At 43.6% G+C, this 19,426-nt stretch overlaps 1 protein-coding gene across 8 annotated transcripts in view; it reads left to right on the top strand.

Annotated features, from left to right (window-relative positions):
* Positions 1-15,990, top strand: part of ST7 (suppression of tumorigenicity 7) — a 173,901-nt gene extending 157,911 nt beyond the window's left edge. For 7 of the 8 annotated variants that reach the window (XM_068400442.1, XM_068400445.1, XM_068400443.1 and 4 more), the window contains 3 exons: positions 2,034-2,126; positions 5,196-5,335; positions 15,709-15,990. In XM_068400442.1, the coding sequence (XP_068256543.1) occupies positions 2,034-2,126; positions 5,196-5,335; positions 15,709-15,804 (329 nt within the window). In that variant the 3' untranslated portion in view covers positions 15,805-15,990. Of the gene's footprint in view, positions 1-2,033; positions 2,127-5,195; positions 5,336-15,708 lie in introns of those variants that run through there. The other variant, XM_068400444.1, reaches the window with a different exon arrangement.
* Positions 15,991-19,426: the final 3,436 nt, after the last annotated feature.

Here is a 19,426-nt window from a genome sequence, read left to right as displayed (position 1 = left end):
ATAATGATCATCACCAAACTGGAATGTTGGTTGCTTCCTGCTCTGTCTTCATTCAATCGGTTAAAGCAGAGTTTTATTCATAGTACAACTAAAAAAGCCCAAGTGACACCATGTGAAATGTTGCTCTGGGTTTGGTCCGGGTGCTCTGTACAGAAGGTCTGTAGTTTCACGTCTGAGGTACTTGTTCGTCACTGTCAGTTTCTAAACTTGTGTCATGTTTCTTATTGTTTGCATGAAGACGAAAGACCTGGGGGTTCTCAAATGCCACGGTAGCTCTTACGATGAGCACACGGTTGAATGGCAAACTGCCTCTGTGCTACCTGAATTGACTGACGTAAAATAGGATCAGATAATACTGTAAGAGCAAGGCAGAGAAGTACCTACATAAACACAAACTGATACAGATGAGCCAGAGCACTTTCTTCCATGGCTGGTAACATTGCTAAATAAACTGTTTTGCTGTAAATATTCCATACTTGGTCTCATGTCAAAGATGACTGTTTAAATTCAGCAAAATCTATTCAGCCATTTTTCACTTGTTTTGTAGAAGTGACATCTCTACCATCCCTTTTTATTTTGATTGGAATCTTAATACTACTCTGATTTAGGGTAGGGCAGAAGAAGCTTGATTGTCTGTTTAAATATTAAGCCAAATTGGAAGGAAAAACTTGTGTTAGTGATTTTGAAGTAATGAGCATTGAACATGCCTCCACATATGTTTTTGAACAGACGCTCAGGTTTGTTGCATGTGAAGATTGTACAAGGCTTGGTTTATTGTATTTGTACTCGGCTTTTTGGGGTGCTATGGCGAGGGGGAGTTTGGTTTAGAGTCTTTGAGGATTTCTGCCTTCTTTACTAATGCTTTAAACATGGTAATCAAGAATAAATACACTCATATAATTGCACAAAAAATACAGCTAACATTATTCAAATTCAGTGTGCACAACTGAAAATACTGGGGTATTGTGGATTTTAAACCAATTCCTCGGTTGCCTTGTGAGCAAGAGATAATGGAGTGTTATTGTATGGCAGTGTGCTGTACCTTACATCTAAAATATACAGGGCTTCTAGGACATCTGTTGGGGAAAATATTGCTTCAGTGACTGATGTTCATAGGAGTGGTGAGAATAACACATTGATGACATTTTAACAGTGAAAATAATATATAGGATAATGGAAAAGGATGCCTTGATTGCAAAGCTATAATTCAGTCCAGTATTCTGATGTTTCCATAACCCACACTCAGACGATCTATGACATCATCACCGTCCAGATTTAGTAATCCATTTCCCTCCCTCTCTGTTATTATTTTCAATTTTAAAAATGCATAAGATTAAGTATTATTAATCCACGACCTGAAGATTTATATTGGAAACCTGACTTGATCTGCTACATTTAAAATGAATGCATGTGAGGAGCCTGGTTTTAATAATTCAGTATTAATCTTTGATTGCCAAATATAAAATGAAAACATGACTGTGTTGGAAAACTTGTTCTCTGGGCTTGAGTCATCAGTGTTACTTGGTTTGCTGGAGTGTGATGGGAAAAAAGTAGTGTACTTTTTTCTGTGCAAAACTTCTATTATGCTTGATGCACAGAGATTGCGAGTATTGGCCTGAATTCACAAGCTTGGCTGGTCATTTTTGTAGGCTATGTCTGTTATATCAGATACACTTCTTCCCCCTGAAATTTAAAAATTCTGCAGCCTAAAAGCTGTGTAAATTTGGCTATGGAATGGTGAGTACAATGGGCTCTGATCATGCAAACATTTTTGTATGTACTTGTAATGTGGTCTCACTCAACGCTCATGAACCTTCTCCCAAGAAGAAAAATAAACATAAGTGTTTGCAGGATTAAAAGCTAAATGTAGATTTATATTTTGGCATTTCATTAAGCATTTATGTGCTGTTTGCAAGCAAATATAAATATTATGTTTTGTCTATGTTTGTTTTTCAAAACTGTAAATATAGTTAAGTATGTCCAGTGACTGCCACACTTGCGGTAACTTGTGCACGGTGTTGTTTTCTTTTCAGCTTTCAGAATGATCCCCTATCCGCTGGAAAAAGGACATCTTTTCTACCCTTACCCTATTTGTACAGAAACAGCAGATAGAGAACTACTACCATGTATGTTCAACTCTTCTTATCGTTGACATCAAACAATCGTTTACCTGAGCCTTGCAGTACTGCTCTCCATTGATGCCTTTTGAATTGAATACACTGGATTAGAATAAGTGGGTTGACAGTGAGTCTCTGGAGATCCTGTGATGGTTTAAGAGGCAGCTTCTAGCCGTAGTTCATAATGATTAGCTATCTTCATTGTTGTTGACAGTGTGAGGACAGGGAGGGAGATTACTGAGGAGATATAAATCAGTTAGATCTTGTTATTCTCTCTTGCCAAGACTCTGGAAAATATGTGTGATCTTTCGTCTAGGGTATCATCCCATCAAACCAAAAGCACAGCGGCACAGCCTTGTTAGTCTTTTGTAGATACATTAGCTACTTAAATTCCAAGGCAAGATCAAACCTGCTTGAGGACAGCTAGATCATTAATGCAGCTGTTATTCTGACAGGTTATTCTGACGTTTTCTGAAAAGCAGTCTTAAATAGCAAGGAAGGGTTTTCTTCATGTAATGATGTGTGTGCTATTAGAAGGAGACTGATGTGAAATTACCTCAGTCATTTATTATATAAGTTTATGGCACGTATTAGCAAAGTGCTAACAGTGTTCCCAGTGCTCTGCAAGATACAGATACAAAGACAGATCTAGCCCTCAGGAAGCATTACAGTCCAAGCTAATGGGACTTCTTGCAGTGCATGCAGTGACGCACAAGAATGCAGAGGAAGAGCCGAAGTTGCCAGTCTTGCAAACAGTTATGCTTCATTCGCACATGTATTCTCACCAAAGTCAGTGGGACTTTGTGTGAGCACAAGTGGAACGCACACAAGTGCAGAGGGTTTGCAGGGTCAGGGCAGAGGAGGCAAATACAAGTTGATCCAAGGAAGGAGGTTTTCCTCTCACCTTCTCTATCTTGAAGAAGGAATAAAGAGAAAGCTGTTTTGGAAAAAGTAAAATGTAGCCTGCTTCTGCTGTGAAGGCTGGTTTTGAAGGCATTTGCACTCTTTGCAGTCTTTCATTCAGAACCTCTCTGGTTTGGGCTGAAAAATGTGTTGCCACTCTTTATAAGCCTATGTGAGTAAACATTAGGTGAGAATAATACAGCGAAAATCCACTCATTGCGAGTCTCTCCTTCATGGTACATTCTCACTGTTATTACACAGAAATCCTTGGCAACTGACAATATCTCCCCACCCTGTTATAATCACCCTAATTATAACAACACCTCTCAGAGTGCTCTGCTTGATTTACTCAGAGGGATGCTGAGTTGGGGAGAGTGGAGTGTCAGGAGATTCAGGAATGACAAAGTCATACAGAATACCTCAGCATTTCTCTTTTTAGATGAAAAACTAATCATTCTTGTCAAATGTTAGAAGCGAGGGACTCTTTAACACAGGGTATGGGGACTCTTTAACAGGATATGCAGACAGTGTGTTCTGCTCTGGCAGTTATGGGAAATGCCTTTCACTGCAAAATCTCTTGGGTTTGAGTAGGGAAGGGTTTAGCATACCATGACAGACACGGTTCAGTTAAAGGGGTTTTACATAGCTGTCCACACCCTTTAATTGTGTGTGTTTTAAAGGAAAGTCAGTTGGCATTATGTCAGAACACTAAGATCTGATAGGCTATCCGAATTAAAAATATCAATCACAAAACTTTTGCCATGACTGGGTAACAGACTGGAACAACAAGTTTGAGCCTGTGTCAAAAGCAAGTGCAAAAAGTGAGCACAAGAAATCTTAGACTTATAAAGTCCATGATCCGATCTCTAAATTTAGTTTAAATCAAGGAGAAGTTGCAAATTATCTGTGTTTTTCTTTTTTAAACTGAATGAATTTGCAGACCCAAAAATGACACACATATTTTTAGTTTATAATATTTTTATTTAAACTCTTATGAGTATCTGCTGTTGGCTTTGGAAACGTCTCCGCTCTGGATGAATGCAGTGAAGGATATTGTCCTGTCATGTTGCTGGATTACCCTGTGCTTATGTTGTCTGCAAGTACGATGAGATGAGAGCTGGTCACTGAAGGAAAGTAGGCAAAATGGAAGAGTAATGTTTTGTGTGTATAAATAGTCACAGGATTTGAGTATATGGGAAGCCTTGACATTGGTCCAGTATGAGAAAAAAATGTTTCAAAGTTTGCATTTATCGTGACTATATGGACTGAATGAGTGAGGCAAACAGGTAAGAGTTCACCAGACCTTTTGCCAATCCAGCCAAATTTTCACCTTGAATCTGAGCCACCATAAATGTTTAAGGGATATATTCTTCCAGTAAAATACTCATTATACTCTTCTGACCCTTTTAGCCTTCTTAGTGCTGCTTTCTCCAAAGCCCAGTGAGCGATTTTTCATGTCAGAGTCGAGGAAATTTCTGTATTCCTTTTAGTGTATACTAACAAACACCTTAAAAATTCACTATTAATTTAAATTTCAGATTTTAACACTTTAAAAAGTTGTTGTATTGTTCTAAGTATACAGAGAATTCTGAAAATCTGAATTTAAAGTACGTGTTTATATGTCTTACTTTTAGGATAACTTTTCTTGGTTCTGCAGATTAAACCTTCAGAATTCACTGTTACAAAGGCTGTAGTTTTACATCCTGCTTAAACTCATCTACAACCATGGTTCTGCAAGGCTGGTCTCACTGCTGCTCCTGGGTGCGTGTTTCTGCACTCTCTGAGTATCGGCATTTGCAGACATGCAGCCATGTGGCTAGTCAGTAACCTGCGTTAAAAAAAAGGGTGTTTTATTTGTAGGTTAGTTTTCTGGGGTTAGTTGTTGCCCAGCTGCATTATAGTTAGCACTGACACAAGGAAGGCAAAAGTAACATGTACATAGGACCAGAGTAAGCCAGAAATATGATCTTTAGATGAGAATTACTTGGCAGAGAGATGACTGACACAACAACAGTGCTGGCCTTAGATGTTTCAGACCTTCTATGTGTTTCTTCCTTCAAAAGCATCTTTGGGTGTCTCTGGCTGTTTAAACCACGTAAGAATGTTGGTTTGGTTTTGATTGTTTGGTTTGTTTTTATGTATAATGCATTCCCCTTCCCATCTTTTTTCCTACAGCATTTCATGAAGTTTCAGTTTACCCCAAGAAAGAGCTTCCCTTCTTCATCCTCTTCACTGCTGGACTATGTTCTTTCACAGCCATGCTAGCCCTCCTGACACATCAGTTCCCGGAGCTTATGGGGGTCTTCGCAAAAGCTGTGAGTATTCTCTGCTGCTGCTCTCCTCTGGTAAATAAAGACACAGATGCAGGAAGAGCTAAGATAAATATTGCTGGGTATTAAATATCTGCATATTCAGTAGTGTAAATAAAACACCAAGAGATGTCTGAGCAGGCAGACGTTTGAACAACTGTTAAGGGAGTTAATCAGTAAAACACACTACTGGCTGTCTTCTCTGGTTTATGTGGCTCATTTGTTAGGCTAGATCTCTGGTGATTTTGCCAAAAAAGGCTTGGTGGGAGAAGGGAATATCTGTGTTTTCATATATAATCTGATAAACTAAACTAATAACGGTTTGCAGAACCCCTCTGTTTTGTGTAGAGCCATAATGACTGTGCCGTGTTTTCCAGTGCAATAGAAGCTATTAGTATGAGCAGAAATAGAGCATACTGTTAACCAGGGCAAATTTCTGCATTCTTTCCCCAAACTGCCATGACGAAAGTAGTCTCAATATTTCCCTCATAACTTTTCTTAACTACATCCAGGGAAGTCTCTGTTAATTCTGCTTTTTTAATCCACCAAGGATTAATAAATTTTGGAGGATGAGGGGGGAAGGGCCATGAATTATGCTAAAACACGCTTTTTTCTTTGCACAACCCAGAACATCACTGCCCAGCGTGCTAGGATATGAAAAATCCACTTACAGAAAAGTTCTAGGGTAATAAAAAAAACTGTCTCCTTCTCCAAGAAATACTGAATATCCTCTGTTGCAATATATTTTCTCTAATGTATTTGTATCTCTTGTAGGTCTTCTGTTTCCAAAATAGCCTCCTGGCCTTGTTTTTAATGTCTTTGGTGCTTTTGATTTGGGGGGCATAGGGGGTGAGGGTGGAGGAGGCAAGGCTGAAAGGCTTTGGCAAATTCCAGATTGAAGTACTTTCTCAAACTACTTTTCAAATGGCAAGAAATGCCATTCAAATGACTTCAAATGACTCCCTTTGCAAGTGAACCAGGTCTTCTACCACCCAGGCTTGTGAGTGATAGAGGTCTGGTACAGCGACAGTTCTTGCATCAAGAATTTTCTTTCATTAGCTCTAGAAGACAGAAAAATAAGATTAGCTGCAGCAAAAGATCCCGCTTCTATCAGCAAAAAGTGCTGAAACATACCTGAAATATTATTACTTTCTCTTGTTTCTTGAGTGTATATACAGGCATTTGGTGGACAATAAGTGTATAACTCGGGCATATGATCTTAAAATGCTTTGTAAAGCTTTTTTTGTGTTTTTTTTCCTTAAGTCATTGAAATGCATGACCCTTGTTCGGGAGCTCTTTCAATGTAATGTGAAGTTTTCTGATACTACCACAGTTAATGAACCCAAATCTGTCCCTGTTAGCCTTGTTCCTGTGCTTGTCAGCCTTGTATCCCGAACAAAGGACACATCTCAAGCTGGCAACATGATGAGATTTTGTACTTAGGGCTTCTGCTACAGGCAGTGAGCTACTGGAATTGGAGAAAATTGGTAGCACGTTTGCATGGGCTTAACTCACCTGGCTTTGATTGCTGAGTGCAATCAAGCAGAGATACCAGAAGTTACACGGGTGGTACGTTAGTAGTTGTTTCTCCATGGTTTGGAGCTTGCAGATTCCAAAGCCAACTGGGGAGTAGAGTTAGACCAGAAGGATCTATTTCCCTAATGTGTAAGTGCAGCTGCAATTGGTGTTAATAGAATAGCTACCCCAAGTCTCTGTATGTGGTTATTAAGTCCTGCATATCGGAGCGGGTAGAACTCCTAGTTAGTAAAATAAGCACAGACAAATAGAATTGCAATGTGGGCTGCATTACGTGCGTAAAGTTGGCAAGATTACTCAAGAGCTCTGAACTCGTATGGACGCAGTTAGTATGTCAGTCAACGTGTATTGTGACTTGTTTTAGCTATATCTTAACCTTCATAAACCACCACATGCAGCAGCTGAGTTTTTGTTTTACGTGGAAAGGGCAGAATTTAAGCCTGTGTCATTCTTTTAGTAAAAAGGTTTTGATTCAGAATGCTCATTTTGTTGTCTCCTCTGGGAAAAGTAGCCCAGGTATATGAGATTGAAGAAAATCATGGCAGACATCTCTCTGAAATGCAGCTGAATCAGAACAGAATAGAAGAGGTTGGCCAGCCCTGGCTCTTCCCTTTCAGTTTTTGGGAAGATTGTTTCATAAATAACTAATTTCATATACAGCTAAAAGATGAATGTGGTGACTGTTGCTGTGGTTATGTGCATTGAATTATCTGTTTGTGTGTGGTTGGTACTCATTGTGGTGTGGTGTATTTCATTGTGAAACTGTGCACATATGCTTTAATTTTAATAGGTCAAAATTATTCGTTCTCTTATGCCTGCCAATCCCAAAAGCATTGCGCGGATGGCCCAGGCTTATGTTACTGCAAGTTGATATTTACCATATTGCACAAAAACTAAATCAGTTAGCATGACTGGGCATTGGGAACTGGCTTCGACCTGTCCTCCAGGTAGTATCTTCTTGCACGTTTTCCATAGCCCATTAACCCAGACACTAGGTTCTTCAAGGCAGAAAAGAGTGCTGAGGACCTCCTCCACGTGTGAGACTGCCAACCGTGGCCTGTGCCATTGTGACAGTCCCTTAGGGCAGCCTGCGTTCCCCCGCTGGATGCAGAAGTCAAAGGTATTTTAAAGCTACTTTCCTCTTCTGGGAGGTTCAACATAGGATGGAATTCAACAAACTCCATCAGTGAACCCATGTTTTAGAGCGAGAACCTGCTCTGAACACTGCCTGCCAGTTCAGCAGCAAGTTTAGATATTCCCACTGCATCCAGCCAATTCTGTAATGTTGTACCTGGAAGTAAGCTTGACTCTTCCCACAATGAAACTGGAAGAATCCAGTTCTTTGATTGTTTTTGTCAGACTGAATATAAGTAACTTCAAAGTTATAGTAGATCTTAGCATTTTCACTAAGTTAGGGAGAAGCATGTTCAGAGACTGTGGTTTGAGTTTTTGCTAGGCTTTCTAACAAAAGGCTTTTGGAGGTCACTTAAGATACGAATACAAGCAGAACAAATTTCTGATTGCATGGATTGGATAGAGTTGTCAGCACAATGTAGGTATTATTAGATTTCTTTCATTGTCATGTAAAAATATAAGAATATCTGGGAAATCGTTAAAATATGTAAGTGCAGGTCCTTCCATAACATGGTAGCAATAAGAATGTATCTAAATAAAATTGAGAGTTTTATTAACAAGGGAGTCACTATATAATTTGAATCAACAGTCATGTCTAAAAGTGTAGTACCTAGTTAAATTTTTAAAATGAGTGAAACTTCAGAAAGACTAATTTTTCTCGGATTTGATTCCTTTGTTTGCCTGAGATCACTGACAGGGTCTGTTTCAATGTTTTCTGTATGATGGATGAGATCTCAGTTCAGCAAGCAGGTTTGTCCAGGGAGATACTTCCATCTGCTTGGACCTCTGCAGACGCTGAGGTAGGGACCGTGTAGATCAGATCACAGGGACTGAGGAATAAATAGTCAGTTCCTCCATGTAAACACCAGCCACGCAGTGGAAAAGTGTAAAAAGATACTTTTGCATATCTGTTTTAATCAAATGGTGCTATTCAGAAGGTGCTCCCAGACAGCTGCTTTCTGCCAGCTTTGAAATAGCCAGCTTGATAGTTTTCTTCTAAAATACAAAATAATAATAGCAAAGTTTTTACACATCTCCCACCACCAGTTCTGCCACCCTGAATTCTTACTTCTGCTGCCGGTGCTGTTTTTTCTTTTTCATGCAGAAAAAAAAAAAGTCAATGTCAAAAGGAAAGGCAAAAAAAAAAATAATTAATAACCCATAATGTATCATGCAGACCAAGGCCTTCGGGGTGCTACCATGTGGCGAACAAGCTGGATAGGCATCTGCCAGTGGTGTCTGAGGACAGGAGCACCAGGAGCTTTCGAAGGGCCAGGTAGCCCCAGTGCAGATGTTGTTTACATGGGTTTATACAAGAGAGCAGGTGGCATCCTGAACCTCCTGCTGTCAGCAGAAGTTTTGGTTCGACTTCAGTGAAGCCAGGCTTTGCTATCCATGAATGTAAATGTATTTTGTAAACCAACTGATTTTGCAGGTGGAGAAAAACTTGGATCATTTTAAGCTACAGATACATTGCTGAGTTTGTTATAGGATACAGTTGACTACGTCAGCAACAACATTCCTATGAATTGCAATAAAACTTACTGTCAGGCAAATTATTCTTCTTTCATTGATTTAACAAGTATGTCATTTGCGCTGGTTACAAAGCTGAGTTTTATCCAAGTAGATGTGATGGTGCAAGCCTACCACATAGATCAAGTGCTACTCAAAGAGCAGAAAATATCCTCTAGCAAGCCTTTTGCACTTGGCAAAAGTAAAGGGATTTATTTATTTAAACAGTTCACAGCTTAACCAGAAGGAATGCTTCTAGTTAGCCTAAGCCCTTTGAAATAGTAATAGCCAACTCTAGGGTCAGGTAAGTCAGTGTTACATTAATTCAGCTGTGATTCATGTTATACAGCTTGACTTTTAGCACCACAACTGAAATACTCTGTTCAGCTTCAGTTAGAATTTTTTTCTTCAACCTGTGCTTATAACAAAATCTCATTACTGATGATGGTGTTACCTGGTTTTCCCACGATGCATAAGTTGTCCGTGATGTAGTGTCTGTGTTGTATGCAAACATGTCCAAGAGGAAAAAAAAGAATTTGAATCACAGAATCACAGAATCAACCAGGTTGGAAGAGACCTCATGGATCATCGAGTCCAACCGTTGCCCTGACACCACCCTGTCAACTAGACCATGCCACTAAGTGCCATGTCCAGTCTTTTCTTAAACACATCCAGAGATGGTGACTCCACCACCTCCCTGGGCAGCCCATTCCAATGTCTAATAACCCTTTCTGAAAAGAAATTCTTCCTGATGTCCAACCTGAACCTCCCCTGGCGAAGCTTGAGGCTGTGTCCTCTTGTCCTATCGCTAGTTGCCCGGGAGAAGAGGCCAGCACCTACTTCACCACAACCTCCCTTCAGGTAGTTGTAGACTGCAATAAGGTCACCTCGGAGCCTCCTCTTCTCCAGGCTAAACAACCCCAGCTCCCTCAGCCGTTCCTCGTAGGACAGACCCTCCAGACCCTTCACCAGCTTGGTCACCCTCCTCTGGACTCGCTCCAACACCTCAACATCTTTCTTGAAGTGCGGGGCCCAGAACTGAACACAGTACTCAAGATGCGGCCTCACCAGTGCCGAGTACAGAGGGACGATCACTTCCCTAGACCGGCTGGCTACACTATTCCTAATAGAGGCCAGGATGCCATTGGCCTTCTTGGCCACCTGGGCACACTGCTGGCTCATGTTTAGCCGGCTGTCGATCAGCACCCCCAGGTCTCTTTCCACCAGGCCGCTTTCTAACCACTCTTCTCCCAGCCTGTAGCGCTGCATGGGGTTGTTGTGGCCAAAGTGTAAGACCCGGCACTTATTCTTGTTGAACCTCATGCCGTTGGTCTCGGCCCATCTATCTAACCTGTCCAAATCCCTCTGTAGGGCCTTCCTACCCTCCAGCAGATCGACACTCCCACCCAGCTTGGTGTCATCTGCAAATTTGCTGAGGGTGCACTCAATCCCTATGTCTAGATCATCTATAAAGATATTGAAGAGCACCGGCCCCAGAACTGAGCCCTGGGGAACACCGCTAGTGACCGGCCGCCAGTTGGACTTTGCCCCATTCACCACCACTCTCTGGGCTCGGCCATCCAGCCAGTTTTTAACCCATTTAAGAGTCCACCCACCCAAGCCCCGGGCAGCCAGTTTGTCTAGGAGGATGCTGTGGGAGACAGTGTCGAATGCCTTACTGAAGTCTAGATAGACTACATCCACAGCCCTGCCCTCATCTATTAAGCGGGAAATCTAAGGCAGAAGTTCTACTCTTGCCCCTCCTTACTTCCCCCACTATCGAAAACTCTAACATTTCGTGGTCGCTACTCCCAAGACGGCCACTGACCCTCACATCTCCCACTAGTCCTTCTCTGTTCACAAACAACAGGTCAAGCAGGGCCCCTCCTCTAGTGGGCTCATTTACCACTTGCATGAGGAAGTTGTCCTCCACACATTCGAGGAATCTCCTAGATTGCTTCCTCTCTGCCATGTTGTATTTCCAGCAGACATCCGGCAAGTTGAAGTCGCCCACGAGTACAAGGGCCGGCGACCGGGCGGCTTCTGACAGCCGCTTGTAAAACGCCTCGTCCGCCTGCTCATCCTGGTTGGGTGGTCTATAACAGACTCCCACCGTAATGTCCACCCTGCAGACCTTCCCCCTGATCTTCACCCAACCTTGTCATCCTCACCACCTTCCTCAATTTCAACACAGTCTAAGCACTCCCTAACATACAGCGCTACCCCACCGCCTCTCCTGCTTCGCCTGTCCCTCTTAAAGAGCCTATAGCCATCCATAGCTGCACTCCAGTCACGAGAGTCATCCCACCACATTTCTGTGATGGCAACCACATCATAACCTTCCTGCTGTACAGTGGCTTCTAGCTCTTCCTGTTTGTTGCCCATACTGCGTGCATTGGTGTAAACACACTTCAGCTGGGCTAGCGGCCTTGCCCCCGACACAGGCCTGTCCCCCCTAGGTTCATTTGTGGCTGCCCTGGTTTTATCCCCCTCCCCCATCAAACCTAGTTTAAAGACCTCTTGATCAGTCCTGCCAACTTCTGGGCCATAACCCTTTTCCCCTTCTGATTCAGCTGTTCCCCATCGGGCATAAGCAGGCCTGGTGCCATGAAAGCCGCCCCGTGGTCAACAAACCCAAAATCCCACCTATGGCACCAGTCTCTTAGCCACATATTAATCTGTTGTACTTTCATAGTCTTTTCCCTATTTTCACCAAACACCGAAGGAATTGCAGAGAATATCACCTGCGCACCTACCCCCTTTACCAAACGCCCCAGGGCCCTGAAGTCCCTTTTGATTGCCCTGGGACTTCTCTCTTCAATCTCATCCCTAGCCACCTGGAACACTAATAGTGGGTAGTAGTCAGAGGGCCTCACCAGTTCAGGAAGCCTCCTGGCAACATCCCTTACCCGAGCCCCAGGGAGGCAGCAGACTTCCCTGTGAGTCGGGTCTGGCCTGCATATGGGGCCTTGCGTTCCCCTTAGCAGGGAGTCACCTATAACAATTACTTTTCTTTTCTCCTTTTTGGAGCTGGTTGCAACCCTCTTGGTTGCTTCTGTTCACGTAGTCCCGTAGAGGGTCTTTCACCTAGATTCGTGTCTTCCTCACACTCAGGAAGACGCTCAGGCTCCAGCACCTCATACCTATTCTGCAGGGGGACGTGGGAGGGGATGAAGGTTGGGATGGGATTTGCCTGCCACCCCGAGCAGGGACCTGCCTCCATTCGCCCCCGTCCCCTAGGTCTCCTCCTGCTCCTTGTGGAGGAGGAAGAGCATCCTCCACTACCCGGGGAGCATTAGGCCCGTCCGTTTTCCCCAGGACAGGGAACAGCACTGCCCGCCATCCTCTTCCTGGGATGCTCTTGTACTCCTTAACCTTTCCACCTCCTCCTTGAGTTGGGCCACCAAGGAGATCAGGTCGTCAACCTGTTCGCACCTCACACAGGTGAGGTCTCCGTTACCCTCGAGTGCCAGGGCCAGGCTCTGGCACTCCCTGCAGCCTGACACCTGCACCTCCGCATGCTTCCGCGGCAGGTCCGTTTCGGTTGCCATGTCTTTTCTGGCACTCGCAAGGGACTTAGGGCCCCGCCGAGTGGAAAACCATACCTGCCTGCCCGCCTACCCTGCTCGCCCGCCCTGCCTGCGAGAACTGCTGCGCAAACTGTCACGCCCCTGTTTGCGTGCTCCTGTTCACCACGCTCCGGGTCGCTCACGCTCCCCAGGGGCCCTTCAAATCTCCCACGGTGCCTCCGGCTACGCCCCCTCCTCTCCTGGGACAGGACTCAGGGGCTGCTGCTCGGGTGGCCCTGAGTACGGAACCCACCCGGTGCAGCCCGATCTCACCCTCGCCCACACTCACCTCAGTCGCTATCGCTGCCACCGCTGCTGCCGACTGACAGCAGAAGATTCACAGCTCCTTGGCGCCTTCCTCTCCTTGTGCACTGGGAGGGAGTCAGCGCCCTGCCCAAAGAGCTGCAAACGGCTGTGGCCTCCCCTGCCCTGGGACACACACAGTCACTGCTGACTCACCCTCTCCCCTCTGGGCAGGGACTAGTCCCTGTCCTCCAGCAGGCTCTTTATCACCCGATCACAGGGGGTGGTGCTACGCCCCCTCCTCTCCTGATTCGTTGCCAGGAACTCCCGGGTCTCTGGGCTGCTGCTCGGGGGGGGGGCCAGAGCACGGAAACCGCCGCTATAGACCGATCTCCCCTCGCACTCACCTCAGTCGCTGCCGCCGCCGCCGCTGCTGTCGCTGCTGCCGCTGCTGCCAGCTGACCAATGCTTACTATTGCCTTTAAAAAGCATAAGCATCATAAACATCATAAAGCATAAAGCATCATAAACATCATACATTTTTACAGTTAAACTCTACACAGAGCCCACTTTGGTAAACAGTGAAACTGTTTGTTTGCAGCTATTTTCTTGCGTGATCCCATGAAATGGTTATAATCTCTGGCTGTTGGATATTGAAATTTTGAAACATTTTAAATACATTTGCCATGTATAGCTGTGTTTCAGCAGCACACAGACCTGTAACAATTTTTGAAATTGCATTTTTCATACTTTAGATACTTAGATACTTAGTCAGGTATGCCTGTCCTAACATTAATATATTGAAACTTACTAAGTTAGAGACCAAGGACGTATCTGTATTAAGTAATAAAATATTATTTGTTCTGTGGCTCCAAAAGCAAGTGACACATCACAGTTCACATCTGTACCTCTAACCTCCCCTCCCTTCAAAGGCAGGATGACACCGTCCTCTCTGGCTGCTGGGAACTGTCCCTGCCCTGTGCTATCCCCAGACTCTGCCTGGGCTTTGTTGAGGAGGGACTAACTGGCACAGGCCAGAACTGTGTCAGGAGCTGTGCTAGGAGTTTGGGAGTGTTGCTGGGTTGGGCTGCAGTCCTCCTTGCTTTACGGGAGAAGACAAAGCCCAACCACCCCGGCTCCCTGTGCATCTGGGGGTAGAGAGGGAAGAGACAATTTCAAAGGGCAGTTCTGGTCCTGGGATGGGTAGAATTACACTCTGGAAGTGCTTAGTTCTCTTCAGTGACTACAGGGGGTCCAGACCCCCACATCTGCATCCTTTAAGTGCCTAAAGATATATGGGACAAATGCAGAACATGAAAAGGGATCTAAATGTGTTTATATATAAACCTCTGATGCTCTCTTTTGTCAGGAGAGAGAGTTCTTTTGGTCAAAAAGAGAACAGATCCAGCACCAGATTTGCTTTAATACTGACCTACCAAGCAGACTTCCTATAAACTCCACTTACTGCACTGATGTGTATGTTTTGTGCTGACTGCAGAGCAGTAACTGAAACACAACCTTCTTGCAGCTCTTTGCTGATCAGTTCCAAACAGAACTGTTCATTTTTAGCAAAGTAGCATCAGCCTAAATAATTAGAAGCAACAGAGTTCACAATGTCGAGGTGGCTACTTTGCATATTACTGTGCTCTCTCATATACTTATAGGGCCCCAACATAGCTGTATGTAATGTGTACAGTTGAATTGCAATTAATATAAAGCACAGTTAATATGTATTTCCCCAAATTTTGGGAGTGCTTTGAGTACCTGAGTTCTGTGATGTGTAGCTGGCAGTGTTTTTTTTTCCTGTGATAAAATGGTCTCTGTTTGTTTGGTTTTTGTCACATATGCCTGTCCTAACACTAACATATTGAAACCTCTTTCAGTGTTGCCGACTGAATTCTGTAATAGATGGAGGATGTTGAGATAAATTCCAGTTAGTGATGCCTCAGTGTATATAGCAAAACTATAGATAACCCAGAACTGTTTTAAACCTCAATCTAAAGACATGCTTTTGGCCTCTGAGAGGTGGTCTGACAGATTCTGCTGTTACGAAAAAGCCTCTTTCCCTTCAGTAGGTTTTGGTTTGAGCTTTTAGTGGCTTCAGTATGAGCCTGAATCTAGGATGCGAGATGTCTGAAAACTTTTGTAGTTCATCACTTTGATCTTCATAAAAATGGGGCACTTGCTTTCTGTACTGCAAAATCCACAAATCAGTATGTATTCAGAATTTGGCAGAAAGTCTTTATACGTGAGGTATAATTTTTATCATGATGGAGGATTTTACAGCGGAATGCAGCAAGGGTTTCTTGTCTTACTGGACGACTTTCTCTTGAGGTGTATTGTCTCCTGGATTTTGATCTGAATGTGTATCTGATTTCTTTGCAGTTTCTCAGCACCCTCTTTGCCCCTTTAAATTTTGTGATGGAAAAAGTAGAAAGTATCCTGCCCTCCAGTCTGTGGCACCAGCTGACGAGGATCTGAGGGAGCACGCCCGCTGACTGACTGCCATGACATCTTCTGTGCCAACTTTTTGTTGACCACAAGAAAGCATGATAAAAAAGGGAAGCAGTTCTAAGACTTAAAAACTCTTCATGGATTGTCTGTTCTCATATAAAAACTGTTTTGTTGTACAAAATACATTGATGTTAGGTTCTATTATATTTTGCCTTCAGAAAAGCAAAACTTAAAAATAAACTTTTGTGTATTGCAGCATCGCTGTCTTTGGGCTTCTTCTTCAAAGCTCAGATTGTACTTTGTGTTCTTAAACATGTGTGATGTATCTGCTTCACCACAGCTAGGGCTCGGCTTTCCATTCGGTTAATGAAAAAACACAAATAACTTCACAATTAAGCAATGGTATCACTGCCTGTTCTTATGGAGTTTAATTAGGGTGAAGCCCTCACCACTACAGACAGTCTAGACGAGGCTTCTAGACAGTTAAAGCTCTTGCTTAACGCAGCTGTAGGCTCTCCAGGCAGTTTGGATGGAACACTGGGCTTCTGATTCCCATCCCTGCACAGAGGTCAGTTGTATCCTCATTTGAATTTTTAAAAAGTCCACGTACTTGACAGATTTTCTTCACACCACTGTTATTTTACATACCTCCAGAAGCTCCATGCTTTGTTCTCTGACTACAGAACAAAGCGTAAATAGTGGCAACAAGTCAAAGACGAATCTACGTGTAATGAGTGATCACTGCATTCATGCTTTTACGTATTTCTTGCTGAGTTTTTATTGCATCACTAGTATTTTTAAAGTATGAAAAAGCAGGTACTTTTGCCTGTACAGATTAAACATCAGCATTACAAACTGTTGCTTGAGACCAGAAGCTCATTAACAAAATTGCTGTTAGTTCATGCACAACTAATAGAGAGGTTGGCATATCATCATTAGTGCTTACCTCAGGAAATCTTATCCTTGTGCTGTGAGAGGTTTAGACAAAATATTAATTTATAACTTAGCCACTGTAGCTGGAAACTTCCTGCAGACATCTTTGCTAATGCACGAAGCCAGCTCTAAGATTAAGAATTCGATCTGGAAGTTGAAGCAAGTAGTCCTGACTGTCAAGAATTAAAAGTTCATCCTTACAGATGCCTCAAGGATTTTTTTTTCAACTCCTCTCTCAAATAAGGAAGCATAAACCTGATGCAGTGGATCAAAAATGCCACTTTGTCAGTTCAAGTTTGCCGTTCTTCTGAAAATGCTGAGCAGGTCGAGGGACTGTGATCACCGGCAGATAAATTTGTTTATCAATGAAGAAATGTGTGAGCAAAGACAAAACTCCCATTACTGGAGCTGGTATAAAAGGAAAGTGTTCCCTAACAGCAGGAGACGCATTACATTTTTTTTTTTTTTGCCCTCTTGATCACAGATGTGCTCATCTACATAGAAGAAAGATTTTTTTTGTCCAAGTGAGCAATGTACTTCTTGAAAGCAAACACTGCTGTGCTAGGAGAAAAATGCCAGCCCCACACCAGGAGACATCAACTGTAAGAATGAGACCTGAGGGAGAACACAGAAGATCGGAGAGCCCCACAGCTAAATGTTAGAACTCATGAGGTGTGTCACTGTTGGGGATTTCCATACAGGTTTTTCATCTCTGGCCATTATTCCTGCAAACCAATTCACTGTAATGCTGAAATTAGTATGGCTTCCAGTTAGTGTGGGATGTGGCGTAAGATTAGAGGCAGCGGATTGCTGGTGGATAGCGTGTGGAAGTGTGAAATGGGCCAGTATTTGTGTTCGGGGCTTTGCATCTGAATTGCTAGAACGGCCACAGAGAACACCTCTGCACCAGGCGCCCCTGTGTAGCTCTAGCTGTAGAACTGGGGATAATCATATTCATCTGCTTGCCTCACAACGGTGCTGTCAGAGTTATTTAAGGTTGGTGAAAAATCAGAAGGATCAGGCACAGTCAGCTGGTGGTGTCCTGTGCTGCTTTGTGTGTCTTATTCCCAGCCACCTCAAAACCCTTTTGAAGTTCATTTATATACACCCTACACTGCAAAAGAACACATTGCTGTGATTTACAGTCCTAATACATAAATGTGTTTGTGTATCAGTGTATATCTAGCTATAAACAAGTGACCATGTTTGTCAGCAACTAAGGTAGCAGTTTGGTCTTCTGTTAGACAAAGAGACAATGTGAATTATGATCGGTGTGGGAATTACTATATGTAATAATCTGATGAAAAGGAATGCTTAACTCCTGGAAGCATCAGATCCTTCCCTTGAACTATGGGGAACGTTTAGGAACTCAAAAATACCTGTATGCAATTCTATTTCTACTATTTCTAGTATCCATCTCCCTTATAAGCAGTAATGAGCCATGGATCTTATCTAGAAAATATCTCTTTAGCTTTAATTATAATTCTAGGCATCTGGGAGACTAAGCAAGTCAGACAAAAGGATTTTCTTTGTCATCGGGCAGATTTTGTTGCCTTAGGCTTTTCTAACTCTGACATGTTTCCTGGGAAGTTCAGTATGGCTTAGATCAAAAGGCGAACACAGCCTGTGATTATAATGATGGAAAGCCTCTGGCTTAGTGCAGAGATGAGCCTTCTGGAAATCTGGTGCAGATAATAACTCAGCTGAATCCTCAGTTTGCAGATTCATTGGGGTGGGGGGGCTTTTAAACTCTGAATGTTCACAGTTCCTGCTTTTTTCTTTAAAGACAACCTCACACCATTTAGATGCACGCAATCTCTTTACACTGTAACCTGCATAGGACAAGAAAGGAGAGACCCCCCCAGGAGTGTCAGGTAAGTCAAGCTGGCCACCTTCTGGCCTCCTGCCGGGTAGATTTACAGCTGCTCCAAGGCAGGAGGTGAGTGCTGCACCTAGGAGAAGGCTCTTGTGCTCTCTGGTTGTTAATTTAACGCACAGTGTGCAAGGTAGCCCGAGGCCCCACGTGCCACCCGGCTTCCTGCAGGGCTCTTGCCCGGTACCACCACCAAGGGAGCAGAGAGGCACCCCTGGAACAACGCAGGAGGAGCAGTCAGTATATTGATTCATATACGTTTGCTGCTTTCACACAAGAGAAGATCCTGCATTATGAAGTCACATCCGTGTAATCAGGCAAATGAGCTGTTCTACAAAAAAAAAACCCCAACAAAACCAAAACCCATGCTTGTGATTACAGCCCATGAACGGCTGCTGTCTTTCAGACAATAACACAAGTTCAATTGTGTCATTTAAAGTGGCGGGAGAAACCTGCAGGCTCTTATATGTGACCACAAAACCACCTCTGCCCTCAGAGGTGGCCATCCCCTGCACGTGAAGGCTGCAGCCCTTCCTAAGGGTGCGAGGCAAAACCCACAGAGAGGAGCAAGTGTTGGTACGCCTTGTGCTGCCACGCTGGATTAAGAGCTATTTTTTTCCTAGTGAAAGCATCCTCCCCAGCCCCAGATCTTCACTAATCCCCAGTAAAACGTTCATTTCCCCTTTGCCACCATACACTGAGTCCCACGAGAAGCCTGCAGGCAGGGACCGCCGGCTGCTTGGTGAATGGAGGTGTGATTTGGGCATCCAGGCTGGATGCCCTTCAGCAGCTGTGCAGCACAGCACCAGAAACGCGGTACTTTATTTCCAGTTCGCATCTGCA

The sequence above is a fragment of the Nyctibius grandis genome, chromosome 5 (assembly GCF_013368605.1).
Source record: "Nyctibius grandis isolate bNycGra1 chromosome 5, bNycGra1.pri, whole genome shotgun sequence".
Taxonomy (NCBI): Eukaryota; Metazoa; Chordata; class Aves; order Nyctibiiformes; family Nyctibiidae; genus Nyctibius; species Nyctibius grandis.
The sequence above is the reverse complement of the archived record's forward strand: the minus strand, read 5'-3'. Positions and strand labels throughout refer to the sequence as shown.